The sequence below is a fragment of the Miscanthus floridulus genome, chromosome 15 (genome assembly GCF_019320115.1).
Source record: "Miscanthus floridulus cultivar M001 chromosome 15, ASM1932011v1, whole genome shotgun sequence".
Taxonomy (NCBI): Eukaryota; Viridiplantae; Streptophyta; class Magnoliopsida; order Poales; family Poaceae; genus Miscanthus; species Miscanthus floridulus.
In genome coordinates, this window is record NC_089594.1 from 2675850 (window position 1) to 2694532 (window position 18683).

Genomic DNA, 18683 nt, shown 5'->3' on the forward strand with positions numbered 1-18683 from the left:
TTTCACCCAACCACGTGAATTGAGATGCATTTATATGTAGCCAAACAAGTCCTAAGAAAGGGGAGCACAAATCAATTCCCTTTGCTTCTCCCAGTCCCTCTCCGTTTGTCGGATGAAGCAGATATGCCAGGCGCAACGACGGATCTAGAAATATGTACGCAGGATGGACTCTTCATTATTTTCTCTAAGCTTCAGTGACTACAAACAGAAGCGGCTTCGTTAATTCAGCAACGGTAGCGGGGGTTTTCGCTACTGCGGTTCATGAGTGAGTATTTTTTTTTAGAATCCAGAGAGTAGAAAATGGAAACTACAGTACAGGGTCCCCAGCCTTAAAGCCCACAAATTTCCTGGACGGCACGGTCCATGAGACGGCCCAGCCCATTCGTTTGAATTCAGGCAGGATGCAGCCCACCCCAAACAAAAACCCTCCTTGCCATCTCAAATTCGTCTCCGGCGACACAATGCAAGCCGCGATTTGAAATCCCACAAAATCGAAAGGGGAGACTGGCAGGGCTGATGCCGCCGACGATGGATGGCGACGGTGGTGCTACGCCTACGCCCGACGCCCTCTCCCTCTTCTCCTCCCGCCTCTCCCTTCGCAGGTAGCAAGCCCGATACAATACAAATCACCTTCCGCAACATCCTACAGCTTCCCCCTCTCTCCGCCTCCGCGCTGCAGGTTCGAGGACGAGGATCTCCGGGTGCTGGAGGCCGCGCTGTCCGCCGGCGCCGACGTCCCCGCGCTGCTCGCCACGCGCTCGGCGGCCCGGAGTCTGCTGCAAGCAAGCGCGGCGGAGGCGTTCGCATCCACCGCGACGGGTTCAGTGCTGGATGGTGGGAGGAGCCTCGCCGTCGCCGACTTCTTCGCACGCGCCTTCGCCCTCGTTGGCGATGTCGAGGTCAGCACCCAACGAAATTAGTGCTTGGCGCGTACGGTGTGCAGATTATGCACTGCTATTGCAGGCTCCATTTGTCCGTGCTCCCGCCCTGCCTGGGGTTTTACTCTGATTTGAGCGCCCGCAGTTGTCGTGCTTCACTTCAGTATACATTCCTAATTGCAGGCTTGCAGCATCTTATTTTAGATGATTGCAGCATGCTTCAAATACACTAGCAAGCAACAGTGCAAGTGCAACACTCAAATTCATCAGCCGACATGTGTTCACCAATCACCATTTGTTTTATCAGGCTTCAATGCGTCCTTTTTCACTTCTGTTCGCACAAATGTAGAGCATGCGCCGCGTTCTTCTCTGCTAATACTGTTACTCTTCATGTACACTGACAGAGCTGCCTTGCCATGAGATACGAGTCCCTGCTGCTTCGAGACGCTAGATACTGCAACGACCTTCACTTGCAAGTGTCCCGTCAGGAGTGGTTGACTTTCGCAAAGGACTCTCTTGATAATGGCTTCTACGTCATTGCCTCCAAGGTAGTCTTTTCTTTTTTTAGATAAAGAAGGTAGTCTTATTCAGCTATAACCATTGTTGTAGGTATTGCCCCTTTACTGTTCTTATTGATCGGCATGTTGGCACTTAAGCTATTAGGTTCAATGGTGTGAGGAACACAATCCAATAGTAATCTGGAAGTTTGAAGCAGAGGCTTACTGTACTTCTTTTAACCTGAAGATCTAAGAAATGTGTTGAAGAAGCCTTCCTCTCTTCCTGCTTGCCTGCTTTACATTGTTATCTCCCTTTAGTTACTACTTTTAGGCGATTCCATGTGCTGGAAAGTTTAATGCTCTTGTGTAAGTTTAAGTTTTTTATGCCACTCTGATAAGAAAACTGATGGTATGATATGATTAAGTAAATAAGTACTAAGGGAAAAAATAAGTCTCAATTATTTCAGAAACAATTATTGAAATAACTCTATCAGGAAATATTACTTCCAATTCATATTTTCTCTAATGGGTGAAGGTTCTTGTCATTTAAATGGACAAGTATCATCTTTTGCTCTATCTGAGGTAAGCGATGAAGGTCGCATGATGACTACTGTATATTGCTACTAATATACTAATGTTTATGGTTGTAGATCTGAGCACATATAAATAGAGTACTGTGGTGAATGACATTGGCTTACATTATATTGTAACTAATTCAGGCTTTTGCAAATGCTCTTGCACACATTCATCCAAGCCACCCATCGCACTTGGACTCTGCTAATTCCATCGAGGAGAAGGACAAGATCAATGATATAACAGGACTCCAGAACTTGGCAAAGTCATTATCTGCACAGCATTCTGGTGAGTTTTCAATGCCATGGATCGCTTAAATTACATGCAGAGAAACTGAGCTTGTTTGAACTTTTCAAGTAAAATAAGTGCAGAGAAACTAAACTTGCCTTTATCTTCTGAAGTTGAGTAAATGAAGGAGTGATATATGTTTAATCAACAGAGATCCAATCTGACTGAATGTATGTCTTCCTTTATGTTTGAGTAACTAATGGCTTGTTTTTTTAATCAAACGTGACATCTATTATCTGGGAGATTTGGGGACCCATTATGACACCAAATCTTCTCTTGTATCTTTCAACTGTTTGAACATATTTTCGATATAGCTTTCTAATGCTATTTACTTCTGTTGTGACAGTTCAGACACAGTCTGCTGAATACATGAAAAGGAGAGCTTTAGGTGTTCACAAGAAGTATAATTTGCAATCAGGAAAACCAAAGTTAACAGGAAGTTCAATGTTTAGGCTAGGGATTAAAACAAGGAACATAAAGAAATTGCTTCATAGCCAGGAAAGGAACTTAGGAGATTTGAAGCAATCTTAGCGTGGCATCTTCCACAAGACCGAGAGGAATGTTGTAAAAAGGTGAGTTTTATGCCTTAATTTACTTATTTCTTTCTAAGTTACCACCAGTGCATATGCACTTCAATCTGTTAAATGCCTAGTTCAACTTCTAGAGTACTAGCTCAAATTAATATCTGCAGTGTCAATTACATTCATCTGATTATTGAAATTGGGTACGTGGGAGTGGCATTAGCAGTATGTGCATGCCAGCCGTCCTCATTTTCTTAAGTAGTCCACAACCTCTGTTCATGAGTTCTCCAAAACAGAACCACATTATTTTTCAGCTTAGTTTTGCAGCATTGGACCCCTGAAATAAATAAGAAAACTGTGATTAGATCATCATGTCTTGTTTCAGCTCAAAAAGTTTAATTATAAGTCAATTGCATTGAAATAAGATGCTTACATGGAATCATGTCATTTGTCATTGGCATATTTACTATAAAAGGTTTGCTGATTACATTACTACAATCCTTAACCACATATTGCAGCCTGGTTGCCTACTCTGCTCAATTTGATCGCAGGAAGTATTGCTAGCTCTGCACAGTTGCGCTTAGTATATTTGGAAGACGTTAATTTTCTTTATTTACATGCAGTCCAATTAGGTGATAATTTTTGCAGTGGAGACATTAAGTGGAGTTATGGATGAGTCTTTGATTCAACATTAAGACGAAGACATCGAAGAGTACTTGCATCCTTTGGTAGCATACTCGCTCTGCAAGTAAGTTGATATCTTCAATATGTGCAGACTGTTTTTCATGTGTAGAACAATTATAAAGTAACTCCGCCTGCCCGTCATGATTGACATATTGCCTTAAATAAATAATATGAAACTGGAATCTGTTGCTGACTGTTGAGTGAGTGCTGGAGAACAATGCGTGTGAAGCACTGTCTTTCGAGACTATTGCTTGGGAAATGTCCCACCGTCCCGTCCTTCTTAAAAAAAGAAAAAAAGGGGCAGGGTTTATGTTTTTCCTGTGGAAAATGTGCTATTAGGCATAAATATAACAACAACAACACAACCTTTCAGTCCCAAACAAGTTAGGGTAGGCTAGAGTTGAAACCCACCAAGAGCCCAAAGTCACGGTTCAGGCACTTCAATAGTTACTTTCCAAGCACTCCTATTCAGACATAGATCTCTAGGTATATCCCAAGCTTTCAAATCTCTTTTTATTGCCTCTCTCCATGTCAATTTCGGTCTAACTCTACCTCTCCTCATATTATTAGCTTGGCTTATAACTCCATAATGCACTGATGCCTCTGGAGGCATCCTTCGAACATGGTCAAACCACATCAACCGATGTTGGACACGTTTTTCTTCAATTGGTGCTACCCTTAGGCGATCACATATATCATTGTTCCGAACTCGGTCCATTCTTGTGTGACCACAAATCCATCTAACATATGCATTTCTACAACACTCAGTTGTTGAACATGTCGAATCTTTGTAGGCCAACATTGTGCTCCATACAACATAGCTGGTCTAATCGTCGTTCTATAAAACTTGCCTTTTAGCTTTTGTGGTACCCTCTTGTCACAGAGAATGCCAGAAGCTTGTCGCCACTTGATCCACCCAGCTTTGATTCTATGGTTAACGTTCGCATCAATATCTCCATCCCTCTGTAGCATCGATCCCAAATACCAAAAGGTATCCTTGTTAGGCACCACTTGACCTTCCAAACTCACATCTCCCTCCTCCTGTGCAGCTCCGCTAAAGTCGCATCTCATGTATTCGGTTTTAGTTCTGCTTAATCTAAAACCTTTAGACTCAAGAGTCTGCCGCTATAACTCTAGTTTTCTATTTACTCCCGCCTAGCTTTTGTCCACTAACACTACATCATCAGCGCACAACATACACCAAGGGATACCCCCTTGTATGTTCCTGGTAACCTCATACATTACCAAGGCAAAGAGATACAGGATTAAGGCTGACTTTTGATGAAGTCCAATTTTAATCGGAAAGTAATATGTGTTACCATCGTTTGTTCGAACACTCGTCACAACATCATTGCACATGTCCTTTATGAGGGTCACGTACTTTGATAGGACTTTATATTTGTACAAAGCCTACCACATAACATTTTTTGGTATCTTGTCATAAGCCTTCTCCAAGTCAATGAAAACTATGTGGAGGTCCTTCTTCTGCTCTCTAAACCGTTCCATAACTTGTCCTATTAAGAAGATTGCTTCTGTGGTTGACCTTTCGGGCATAAAACCAAATTGGTTTGTTGATATCTGGGTCGTTCCTCATAGGCGCTGCTCGATGACTCTCTCCCATAGCTTCATAGTATGGCTCATCAACTTAATTCCCCGATAATTAGTACAACTTTAGATATCTCCCTTGTTCTTGTAGATGGGTACCAATATGTTTTTTCTCCACTCCTCAGGCATCTTGTTTAAATGAAAGATATTGTTAAACATCTTGGTTAGCCATACTATAGCTATATCCCCGAGACATCTCCACACCTTGATTGGGATACCATCAGGGCCCATCGCTTTGCCCTTTTTCATCCTCTTCGAAGCTTCTCTGACCTTCGATTCTTGAATCCTCTGCACAAAGCGTCTGCTAGTGTCATCAAACGAGTCGTCTAGCTGAACGGTGGTGTTCTCGTTCTCACTATTGAACAATTTATCAAAATACTCTTGTCATCTATGTCTGATCTCATCCTCCTTCACCAAGAGCTGCTCCCTCTTATCCTTTATGCATTTGACTTGGTTGAAGTCCCTTGTCATCCTATCGCGAGCCCTAACCATCCTATAAATGTCTTTCTCTCCCTCCTTCATACTCAAACGTTGGTAAAGGTCCTCATAGGCCCGCCCCTTTGCCTCACTCACCGCTCGTTTTGTAGTCTTCTTTGTCACCTTGTACTTCTCTATGTTGTCTGCACACCTGTCATGATACAAGCGCTTATAGCACTCCTTCTTTTCCTTAATAGCCTTTGCACACCTTCATTCCACCACCAAGTGTCTTTTGAGTCGCATCCGCTCCCTTTGGTCACTTCAAGCACCTCTGAAGCAACCTTCCTCATGTTGCCATCTTCTCCCACATGCTGTTTGCATCACCTTCATCCTTTCAAGGGCCCTCTTCAATGATCTTTTTCTTAAAGACCTTTGATGCCTTCCCTTCTAATTTCCACCACTTTGTTCTAGCAACCCAAGCTTATTTGTTCCCACGAGCTTGCACCAGAAAGCGGAAGTCAGCCACCATCAGCTTGTGTTGAGCGACCTCACATTCTTCAGGTATTACCTTACAGTCCACGCAAGTTCGTTTATCTTTCATTCTAGTAAGGACAAAGTCAATTTGACTAGAGTACTGGCCGCTACTACAGGTCACTAAATGGGACTGTCTCTTACAAAAGAAAGTGTTAGCTATCATCAGATCAAAAGCTATGGCGAAGTCTAAGACTCCCTTTCCCTCCTGGTTCCTACTATCATATCCGAAACCTTCATGAACCGCCTCGAAACCTACGCTTGATGCACCTACATGGCCATTAAGATCACCTCCTATAAAAAACTTCTCGCTACTAGGGACAGCTCTAACCAAGCGATCTAAGTCTTCTCAGAAAAGCCGCTGAGCACTCACATCATGGCCTACTTGGGGGGCATATGCACTAATTATGTTTAAGACCAAATCGCTAATGACAAGTTTAACTAAGATGATCCTATCTCCTTGCCTTCTCACCTCCACCACGCCATCCTTGAGGCTCTTATCAATCAAAACTCCTACTCCATTTGTATTTGAAGTTGTCCATGTGTGCCAGAGCTTGAAGCCAGTATTGTCCACCTCCTTCGTCTTCTACCCCTTCCATTTAGTCTCTTGGACGCATAAGATATTTACACGTCTCCTAACCGTTGTGTCCACTAACTCTCTTAACTTACCCGTAAGGGATCCTACATTCCAGCTACCTAAACAGATCCTAGTTGGCTCGACTAGCTTCTTTACCCTTCGCACCCGCCGGTGTAGGTGTAAAGACCCTTGCTCATTTTGCACCACACTCGGGCGCCGATGTGGCGCGCCACTAAGGATGCGACGACCCGATCCTTGCTCACTTGACACCGTGCCCAGATCGCGACACGGCGCGTCACGGGGGTGACGACCCGGCCCTTGCTCATTTAACACCATACCCGGGTTCCGACATGGCGCGTCGCTAAGAGGGTTATGCCCCAACCGAATTCTTTTGGGTTTCATCTCCATAAAAGTGGCTAAGTTTTTTACATTGGCTCGCCACGACTAACACAACCCTCTCCCTCTACCAGGACTTGGAACCTGCTATGCTGGGACACCAAAGGCGCCCCACCGTAGGCGGAGTTTGCTATTAGGCACAAATGCACAGGAGAAAAAATTGTCCTGACACAGTGCATTTGTCACGTTTTAAACAAACATTTGGTGATTTTCTTCTTGATATATGCTCTTGGAAACACCTGGAAATCTAGCTATAGAAGGTTTGTAGCTGGAAGTAATAAGCATTGGCATTATACCTTTGAATGACAGTTACTTAAAATGTGGCAGTAGAATATTCTAACTATGATCCCGGAACACATGCTATGTGAAACGACAAAGAACCTAAATTTGTTACTTGCCCAGGTCCATCCTGGTAGAGTTATGATCCTCCATCGAGTCTGAAGTGCTCAGATGGGGAACACGTTGTCGTGTTTCAAGAAAAAGGACGTCTGCTGCTTATTCCAGCAAGGAAACTTGGGATGCTAAGTAAAAGGGTTATGTGGAGTACAAGAGGTTAGATGTGGGTCGTCATGTAGCCATGTGGGTGAACACCCAGTGGCGGATTGAATTTGACTTCGAAAAATCTGAAGACTTTCACATAGGCTGTGAAACTAACACTGTCTTTTTTTTTAAGACGAGAAACTAACACTGTCGGCAGAGCTTAATGTAGTGGTAGAGGGCTGGGCAGCTGCGGTTGTACTTGATTGGCATGGGATCCATCCATATTAGGGACCAATCAAACCTCCGGAAGGTTAGCTTTTGATAGCAAACGCATGTGCACACACGCATGGCAGCAAACTTTTTTAGAAGTCCTGCCTCCTCCTGGTCTGGACTCTCGAGATCACTCATGTACGCCTTTCCATCTCATGGATCGGCCAGGCGCCCAGTGAGAAAACCAGAAAGCCGATCCTCTGTAATTAAGAGACAGCGGGACAATTAGGACATCCTTTCTTCTTTCTTGTGAAGATCAATCATCGGTTGTGCTTGCAATAAAAAACCAAACACGCTGCAGTATAAGTACGTGCACATTGAAAATAAAAGATGCCTTGTTCTGTTTCCTTTTATTTTCCATTTTCATACAAATTAAGGGTTTGTTTCGCACAGCTTCACCAACAGCTTCACAAGCTATTGTGAGCTTTTTTTTTTGCCAAATACCCTTTTTAAAAATAGCTTTATGGTTGAAGCTGTTTTTTCTCTCCTCTCACGAAGAGATGGGTTAAGGTGAAGCTGAAAAAAGTAGCTTTTTATAGCTCTCTCCTCCATTTCTCTCTATTAAGTTGTTGGGGAAGCTGTTTTGCCAAACAATCTTTTCAAAACAGTTCAGCTTCACCGAAAAAGCTACTTATAAAACTGTTTTCACTATTGAAGCTGAGCTGTGCCAAACGGTCTATAAGATTAATGCACGAATAGAGACGTCATGGTAGCTGATATATGCGTGCATGCGTGGTGTTGTGATAGTTACCGCATCAAGAATTTGTTCTGCCATGCAGATTGGAAACGAGCGTGGGGCCTTGTTCACTTTGTAAATTTTTTTGAACCCGATGAATAGTATCGTTTTCGTCTTATTTGGTAAATATTGTCCAATCGTGGACCAACTAGGCTCAAAAGATTCATCTCGTGATTTCCAACTAAACTATGTAATTAGTTATTTTTTACCTACATTTAATACTCCATACAAACAGCTAAAAATTGATGTGATGAAAAAAATGAAAAAACTTTTGGATGGCATCTAAACAAGGCCCGGGTAAAATATAGCGAGTCGTTGTGGAGTCCGCATCCGACTGCCAGTGCGCTCCAGACCACGGTACATGTGTCACTCTCTAACTTGTACACATGTCACAACTGGTAGAGACCCACTACTACTACATGCATATGGTCGATGTATGTAGGTATAGCATACTTGTCTCCTGCTGCAACTTTAGTCCTAGTTAAGACACGAATGCCTGCTAATATGGTGTGCTCCGATTCCCCACTGTTGTAATACACGACAAATCCCTAATCTTGCTGTTGTAATGGCCTCGTCTTGCATGCATGGTAGCCACTAGCCACTCCGGACCTACTGCTTACATACGTGCCAGCTTTCTCCCTCATCTTTGCTAATACTCTGTCGTTTTCTCTTGCTTGCAATGTACTAATGGTTAGTGATTCTTTAATTTATATGGATTGGATTGAACCTACCATGATGTGGCCGTGTCCAGTCTTAGAACTGAAACGGAATGGGGAGCAGGGATCCCATATGGAGAGAGCTGACCACGTGAATGCCAAGAAAACAACAATACAGACAGCATCCATGTTGAATTGAACACTTCCAGTGCCAATTCCCTGCCCTGTTTCAATTTCATTCCAGGCCTAGATGAATAATCCTACCTAGCTAGTGCATGCATCGTTCGTTTTATAAGCTGTGACCCCTATATACATGTATTGCTAAAAAACTACTAGCATTAAGATCGAGTCAATTAGTACTTAGGGTCAATTAGTGCTAGACGGCTTTGGCGCGTCTGTACCTAAGGTATTGCAACTAGGTGTACTCTTCCTTCCCTAAGCTAATAAGGTCAGTCTCAATGCAGATTTCATGGGGTTTCATGCACATTAAATAGAGTGTCACATCAGCAGAAATAGAGCTTTTGCATGTATTGAGGAGGAGAGAGAAGGGAAACGTTTCATGGGGACGAAACGAGTGAGCGTTATTTCCAAAACATTGGAAACCGGATGAAACCCCCATTGAGAGCCTTCGTTCGTTTCATCCCGTGCGCGACTTCTTCTTCCTTCGACCGCGGGTGAGGCCGCCACCGCCGGAGGGGAAGATGAGCTCCACTAGCCGCAGGAGGGAAAGGTGGCGCAGGAGGCCGCTGCTGGAGGGGAAGACGAGCTCCGCCGGCCATGGGTGCGAGCTCTGCCGCGCGCGGGCTCCGCTAGCCGCAGGCGCGAGCTCCGTCGGGAGGGGAAGGCGGCGTGGGAGGCCGCTGCTGGAGGGGAAGACGAGCTCCGCCGGCCGGGAGCGCGCGGGCGTGAGCTCCGCCGACCGCGGGCGTGAGCTCCGCCGCGCACGGGCTCCGCCGGCCGCCGTCGCATAGGCGATTCCGGCCATGATAGGCGACGTGAGCGGGTCAGAGAGGACCGCAAGAGAGGGGTGGAGCTGCGTGAGGGAGCTATTGGACGGGGAGGCTGAGGCCACGGCGAATTTCGCAGGTGAGCGGAACCTTGCCGGCGGTGGGGAAGAGAGGGAAAAGAGAGAGACACTGGTGGGACCCACGAAAGGCTAAAATAACTCTACGAAACTATGCAATAAAACTATGCACTGAGAGAGAAACCTGTTTCATGTTAAATCTCACGTCTTGAAAATTGGGAGGTGAAACCTTCCACCGAAACTGGCCTAAGGTGAACAGACCGAACGCGCATGTGGCGCTAATTTCCACCATCACCCATAGTCAAATAATCCTGCTCTCTAGAGCTAGCTAGGTGTGGTCAGTGTGCTAGGACACACAGCAGCCGGCCACTGCCCTTGGTCCACTGCAATAGTAGTCAACTCATTTCTCAAGATATTTACCTATCGTAATGCATGTGACTATGTGAGCCATTAACATGGAACATGGTTTAATTTGTCATCACTGACAATAAACAAGGCAGTCTTGGTCTGTCAGAGTTTGAGGTCTCAAGTGGTGCTTGCATGCACTTCCATATTTCTGTCTGGCTCCGGCCAGCTACGGGTGCCTATCGCCGACTGCTGCAGCAAGTGAAAACGGAGGTAGAAATTCCATGCCACAACTGTACCGCTTAGGAGACGTCCATGAACCATGAACGCGTAGACTACGTTTAGCTTTCTTTCTTGTTTATAGTTAATTATAAGGAGATAAAGACTTTCAGCTGCGACCAACAAACCTTGTTGATCGTGGCTGCTAAATACAGACAAAGAAACCATACACACTGTACTGGTACAGCACTACACGGCCATAACATGCTTGCTGTGCCTGTGATCCAGCTGGAAGGAAGGTCATTAGCTGATAGGTCAGCATGACAATAGAGTACTAAACACAAATCTCTATTCTATCATGTTTGTCCTGACCTGATACTCTGCTAGTTAATGCGAACTATCTGATCTCTCCCATCTCAAGACCTATCATCAGTTCTTCTAACCTACTCTGTTCCTTCCTCTAGCCTGCCTGGCTCTATAAAAGAGGAGGCTCTGCACCCGGCAGTCTCCCCCCTTCCCTTTGCAACCATCCTGTCTTCACTGCTCGCTCTAAACCCCTGTGACCGAGGAACCAGAACATGGCCGGCAGCGGAAGCGGGAGTGGGAGCAGCAGCAGCAGCCCGCCGTGCGCCTCGTGCAAGCTGCTGCGACGGCGGTGCACGCAGGAGTGTGTGTTCGCGCCCTACTTCCCTCCCGAGGACCCTCATAAGTTCGCCATCGTCCACAAGGTCTTCGGCGCCAGCAATGTCAGCAAGATGCTGCAGGTCCGTTCAATTCTCCTCCTTGAGCTACTGTCATCCATGGATCATTCAGGCTAACGTAAACTGCATCTACTGTTGATTCCATTTCCAGGAGCTGCCTGCTGAGCAGAGAGCGGACGCTGTGAGCAGCCTGGTGTACGAGGCGAACGCGCGCATGAGGGACCCTGTGTACGGCTGCGTCGGCACCATCTCCTTCCTCCAGCAGCAGGTCTCCCAGCTCCAGGTGCAGCTCGCCCTCGCCAAGGCCGAGATCCTCTGCGTCCAGATGCAGCACGACGACGGCCATGCGCATTCAGCTTCAGCTGCTGCTGTGCCATCTCCGGCAAAGCAACAACTCCATCACCACCACCAGCAGCAGGAGATGGAATGCGAGGCTTATGGCAGCCTGCTTGTGCAGAATGGCCTGATGATGAACACGTTGAACGGCACTGGAGCAGCTCATCAGCAGCAGATGCTGGGCAGCTTCGGCTCTGCAGGGAACACTGCAATGATGCTGCAGGAGGCGTGCCTCAAGAAAGAGACCCTCTGGGCATGAACGAGTGAATTATGTACTTCCATTTGTCGATAAGAAAAAAAAACTTCTTGTCTCTTTCGCTGTCCGCCGCTGTAATTTTCCCGAAAGATGGGAAATTATTAAGAGATGAGTTAATCGGGTCACATGAGCATCACAATCTCAGGCTCTCAGCATTTCTACTTAAAAACTAAGAATAAGATCTTTCGGCAAAAATAAAAATAGAAACTAAGAATCAAGACGAAGCTAGCTGAGGGATCTTGATGTGTGAAGAAGAGTTTTTGCACGAGCCAGTGAAGTTTCAGAGGTTCACCTTTTGGTAGACTTGGGAGTTGAGAGTCAGCTATTTTGGACGCGTTTGGATTCACATGGTCTGCACAGTAGGATTGTTCGTGGACAACTGGACACTAAGCATGACAAATACTTTTTTTGTCCCACCGCGCTGGATCGGAGTTGTATATTTGACTGCTGCTAAATCCCAATTGGAAGACCTGACCTAACAGATTCCTAAGCTTTCGGCATAGGACGTGTGTCCATCTGCTGGGCTGCACAAGGGCTTACCTGGCTTCACTGATATTCTATCTGTGCAGATGTTAGTTGTGCGCCCCGTGTCATCAAGAAACCGACAAAGCAAAAACCTAATTCGTTTCTTTTTGTTCAAAAAAGAATTGAGTACCCCTCCAGTTTCCTAAAAAAAAAGACTTGAGCTCCAAGCATGGCTTTGGTGGATCTACTGGGAATGATTCGTAGCTATCCAAGTATCCTATGACAAAAAAGTAAACAAACAAGTCAACTCTAGATTCTGTTCGCGGATAGAGCATTGGCCGTATGCCCTTACCTGATGCATGATGACTGATGTCCTGATCTTGATCAGAGATTGGCACTCGGTGAAGCTAGAACTAACTGCCGCCTGTCTGAATCGCAGTTGATTGGGGTGGGGGGGGGGGGGGGGGGGGGCTTCTTTTCATGCAAGCCATCCAAATCATCCCCCACTAGCTATCCACATCATCTCCTACTAATAGCCATGTCATCTTACTATTTTCAACCTCTTAATGCAAGCTATCCACATCATGCTCACTTAATTTAATTTCAAAATCCTTGTAGCAACGCGTGGAGTATCTTCTAGCTATCCAAGTATCCTATGACAAAAAGTAAACAAACAGGTTGACTCAAGATTCTGTTTGCAGATAGAGCATTGCCCTTAATTATGCCCTTACCTGATGTGTGATGACTAATGTCCTGATCTTGATCAGAGATTGGCACTCGGTGATGCTAGAACTAACTGATGCCTAGCTAAATCGTGGTTGATTGGAGGGGCTTCATTTTTCTTAAGAAGTTCATGGTAGAGTGATTTAGGGATGAGAGTTGTTGAAACTAGTTGTTATTTTTCCAAATTTTACTCACGTCTATTTGCTTGGATGGTTCTATGTCAAGGACACTTTAATAATATACTGTGATATTTTTTTTGGAGTATTAGAGCCCTTTTGGGGTTCACTCGCTTTTTGTTACAATTCACATGTGATGAGCTCGGGCTGAACTTAATTTATTTAAAATTAGTTGTAAAAGGTTATTAATTTAGATGCAAGTTTAGAGGGTTATTTTAAATTATCTTTAATAATGCGTTTATGGATAATTTAGATGTAAATTTATAGGGTTGCGCAGCTCTCCTGCGTTTTCGAGAAAAAAAAAAGGTTATTTTTTAGTTTTCAGAATAGTAGAGATATGTAACTTTTTAGAAAACAGAGTGAATTCAACTTAGCCAAGTATGCGTGTGATGTTGCGAAACTGTGGCATGTGTATGGCCCCAAACACAAATCTGCAGGTGTCGCTGCTTCAGGAAACCGCTGAAACTGAAAAGGCAAAAGCTCTCAGATAACCATCACAGGGCTACCAAAATATATTCGTCCATGGAGTTCCATTCTATTCAGTACCGACTCAATTACAAGTCGAGAAACAACACAAACAACTCCACATTTTACACTCTTCCCACATTCATGAACAAAGGGGAGGAGACCTTCACAATGTTCACTGCTGTCAGTTCAAGCTAAGCAAGAGCTAGCCTTCTAAGTTTTAGCTAATATCATTTCAGTTTATTGTTTAAACTTATAATAAAGAGAGACCTACAAAGTTACATTTTATCATCAAGCAGACAAGCATTACTAGTATATGACAGCCGCTTCCTGCACTCATCTGTTTGAGAGAGTGTATATAACATACATGTCCCCAAAACCAACAAGGGATGAAATGTGAAGAAATTGCTCAAGGAAACTCCCAGATCGATAGAATTGCATATAAATTATTGAAAAAGAATTTGCAAACTAAAAGTAGGCACGGCGGCGACGGCCGGTGCTACAACAGAGAGAAGTCAGCAGGGCCGCGGCGGCCGGCAGCAACTAGCACTATAGAGACGGCGCAGACGGTGCTGAGGGTCAGTTGGACCAGTACGCGGGTACATATTGTTAATGTCGTATAGTCATCGTCCTGCTAGAGCCTCATTAACAATATGCACCCAAATACTGTCCAACTGGCATCCATAGCACGATATATGACCGTCAGAGTGTGGGAGCAGTAGTTCATCTCAAAGCAGCTACGATCGAGCAATCACTAGTATATATAGTTTCCACTGCACGCACCGGCCAGAGAGGCAGGCAGGATGGCGCATGCATGGTAAAAGCAACTTCGGCGAGAGAGTAGGGGTACACGTCTAGTGCATGCTGCTGCAGGCAGACCGGCCGGCCATGCATGTGCTCCTGTTGCATCGGTGATCTTTCTGGCTCGTGTCTGATCAGGGAGATTGCATTGGTGCTCTCTGTCAGTATAGGCAGTAGTTACAAAGACAGAGAACAATTGGGGAATCAGTCGCATCTCTTGCCAATTGATTTGAACCCCGCCCGTAGTCGCCCAACAACAGCTTAGCCTTCCTTGTAGATAGCTTCCACCTGATAAATCACCAAAACACCAACGCTTAATTTGTCATGACACTACAGATTTGACAATTGTACACAAAAAAAGGGAACAGATTTTTAAGAAATCCAAGACTTCATGTTCAGACAGAATGCTCTAGACATTGATATCATAATAACAAATGACATATGTAGGAGAGACAGGAGAAAGCAAAACGATGAAATAAGTTTTTATTAATAAGGAACCCAAGAATCTGTGTTCATCTAAAATGCAGTACACACTTTGATGCTGAGACTGGTATGACAAGAAACAGTGTATGCAGTTGACGCTGTGCAAGCAAATCCTAACATGTTACAAGTATACACTACTACAAAATTGATTTGCAGCAAGGGGACCTATTTTGAGCAGAGACGGCTCAATCAGTAAGCCGCCTCCGCCTCTACAGTGCCCTGTGAACCAAGACGCCTCTACAGGGGTATTTGTAGAGGTGGCTTGAGCTGCCTCTACAAATGGTTCTTTAAAGGCGGTTGGCTTTACCAGCTGTCTCTGAAAATGATTCTATTTTTAGAGGTGGTTGGTGACGTCAGCCGCCTCTGAAGAACCATTTTGTAGAGGCGGCTAACTTCGGAGGTCAAGATAACGGTCACTGTTCTTCTTCTTTGTCTGACTCCGGTTGTGACTTGAGAGCTGCAGAATTTCGTGTCCCTAGCTAGATGTGTCATTCATAGCAGAGGGTGATTTAGAGAGGAGAATCACAGAGAATTCAAGGCACGGAGAGCATCATACCTCGCCATACTGAGCTCTGTCCCTGTTTACCTGGTCTACATGGTAGCATATAGTTTTAACACTTACTTTTAATTCAACTATGGGCCATGGTAGAAGTGTGTAATTAGTTGGAACATATAAAGCAAACTTTATGGTTGTTGAATTATTTACCATAATAGTTTACATCGGTATTTAGACATAGATTTGAGGAATGTCTTAGTTAATTTTTTATAATACCATAGGTGGGTTATTCTATATTCAAATTAAATGATTACTTTATATTATTTTTCATAATACTAAACCTGAGTAATTTTTAAATAAATTTAGGAGTTACTTTACATTATCTCTCATAATGGCAGAGGTGATTATTTTTTTAGGGAACTAGAGGAGCCGTAGCTCCTACAAAAAAATAATCAAAGGACAAGAGTCATTAGTGCAGAAATGAGTAATTTAGATGCAAATTTAGAGGACTATTTTATTTATTTTTTATAATAGTAGAAATGGGTAAATTTTTAGAACACAGAGTATGTTCAATTGAGCCAAGATGTGTGTGGTGTTGTGAAAATGTGGCAAGCTTGTGGCTGGGCCCAAGAACAAAAAGTTACATGTGCCGCTGCTTTTGGAAACAGCTAATAAAATTGAAAGGCGCAAAGCTCTAAAATAAGCATCACAGGGCCACCCAAAACATATATTCGCCCGTGCGTAATTAATTGTTAACTAGTTGGTTTTAATGATGAGATAGGGGCCAGAGAATCTTCTGCATCAATAATAGATAATCTTAGGCCTTGTTTAGATTGCAAATTTTTGCAATCTGGACACTGTAGCACGTTTCGTTTGTATTTGATAAACTTTGTCCGATCATGGACTAACTAGGCTTAAAAGATTCGTCTCGTGATTTACAACCAAACTGTGCAATTAATTATTTTTTTACCTACATTTAATGCTCCATCCATGCGTCCAAAAATTAATGTGATGGTGAGAGAGTGAAAAAACTTAGAATTTTGAGGCAATCTAAACAAGGCCTTATTCGATAATCATACATAATAAAGCATCTGACACCATGGTGTAGCGTGAGGCTAGGAGTATTGGGAATTGGGATGCATAGCCCAGGAGGGTGCGCAAGACCTGATGTACATGCGGTGGGAGTGCGATGGGGAAGTATTTTAACATCACATTCTAGTTGGAGCATAAAAACTTATCATGCTTATGATGGAAATGATAGCTTGCTTCAGTAAACTTGAATAACACCATCATAACAATTTTCTTATGCATAAAAATTGGTGAATATGACCACCAATTTAGATATTAGTTCTTGTATAATTAATATTTATTTAAATTTTATATACCTTTTATGATTATGAGTACCCTACAACAGTGAAATCACACTTTGAATGGACAAAGTAGTGTGACCATCTATCAAAGGTTAGCGGCTTCAATCTGCTAGACCCGATCACCGTCGTCGTCCTGTGCACCACCTCCGCGCTCAGCGTGTCTGGTGCGCGCACCATCAACTCGATAGCATTCATGGTCGGCATCGCCATCATCGCGTTCGTGCTGGCCACGGGGTTCTCGCACTTCGAGCCGACCAACCTCATGTCGTCTTCTTCCCCTTTGGCTCTGCTAGCGCCTTTCACACTGCGGCCATCGTGTACGGGTCCTACACGGGGTTCGACATGGTGGCCACCATGACCGAGGAGGCCAAGAACCCTGGCCGTGATGTGCCACTGGGCCTCATCTCGTCCATGTTGGTTATCACCCTCGTCTACTATTCCACGCCCCCTGGTGCTCATGGGGATGCAGTGATACAATGACATTGACACCAACGCTGCAACGCGGCCTACTCAGTGGCATTTTTTGGCATCCGGGATGAAGTGGGCGCGTACGTGCTCCTGGGCCTCCTACACGCGGTGCTCGCCGTGGCCGCCACGGACGCGAACTCCCCTTCGCACGGTGATGGCGGTGCACAGCGGCTCTGGCAGCGCGCAGACGGCAGTGTTCGGGTGCTACCCGGGCCCGCTGTTCAACACGGTGATGGGGCTCAGGGGCTAGGCCTGTCGCTACACTAGCAAGTGGCGGCGGGCGCGTAGCATCCGACCCGGTTCGTGGTTGCCTGTGGGCGCAGCAGCTTACGAGGTGTGCATGGTGAGTCAGGCCTTGCGCAGTTGAACTCAGGAGGCACGTGTGCAAAAACAGGGATCTAAAACCGGACCTTGGTGATACATTTAGCAAGTTTAAAATCTGACCCGAAAATCTGATCTTATAAATACATTGACTTATTTAGAAATACCGAATAAGTTCAAGCACCCACGGTGGATTTTACTCTAATAATTATTATGGCAACGAACTACTCCCTCCATTCTCTTTTATAGCACGCGCACACCTATCAAGAGTTACTAAACTTTAAAAAATTTAATCAATAATTTAGCTAACAATTTTAATTATTTATACATTTAATAATGTTAGATTGATAATTAAACATACTTTGCGACTATCAAAAAAATTATAACAAATATACAAATAATATAATATAAATAAATGGCAAAAAACTCAAAATGTAGTTTGGGTCGCTCATAAAAAATACTCGAGCTAGCCCAACGGACAAATATACTTGAACGAAGATTTTTTTAAATAATATTTTCTTAATGATTAATTGTAAATGTAGCATTGATTAAAAAAATTGCAGATCTAGCAACCTAGACCTATCGGCTTCTGGGGTGCCGACAGGTACATATCAGCATTCGAGAAGCCGACAAGTCTCCTGAGCGGACTGGCTCGTACGGCACAGTAGACCATATCGGGCCGATAGGCCTGTCGTCTATCCGCTGGCCGAAAGGTCCACCGTCCTTGGAGGGGTGCTCGCGCTTGCCGCTGATGGCGAGCACGTTGCCCTCCTCCACCTGGACCTTGATGTCGGAGAGGCTGACCCCAGGCATGTCGACGGCCAGGACGACTGGCCCGGACGGTAGCTCCTTGACGTCCATGGACGTACGTGTTGGCCATGGCCCGGTGGTCGCGCACGTAGGCCCGCATCATCGCGTTCAGCAG

General features: G+C 44.7%; 1 protein-coding gene across 4 annotated transcripts; it reads left to right on the forward strand.

Moving 5' to 3' along the window:
• The first annotated feature begins 506 nt into the window (after positions 1–506).
• LOC136507875 (LOB domain-containing protein 23-like) lies at positions 507–12103 on the forward strand. Of its 4 annotated transcripts, none has more exons than XR_010771768.1 (7): positions 507–602; positions 680–899; positions 1283–1426; positions 2095–2236; positions 2583–2808; positions 3381–3505; positions 11162–11209. XR_010771768.1 is itself a non-coding variant. In XM_066502471.1 (6 exons), the coding sequence occupies exons 1-5, from the start codon at positions 517–519 to the stop codon at positions 2765–2767; spliced, it is 777 nt and encodes a 258-aa protein (XP_066358568.1). In that variant the 5' UTR covers positions 507–516; the 3' UTR covers positions 2768–2808; positions 3381–3559. The 4 variants fall into 4 exon arrangements, 2 of the variants coding, with proteins under 2 accessions (XP_066358568.1, XP_066358569.1); XR_010771769.1 differs by having other exon boundaries at positions 3406–3505; XM_066502471.1 differs by lacking the exon at positions 11162–11209 and having other exon boundaries at positions 3381–3559.
• The last annotated feature ends 6580 nt before the right edge of the window (positions 12104–18683 follow it).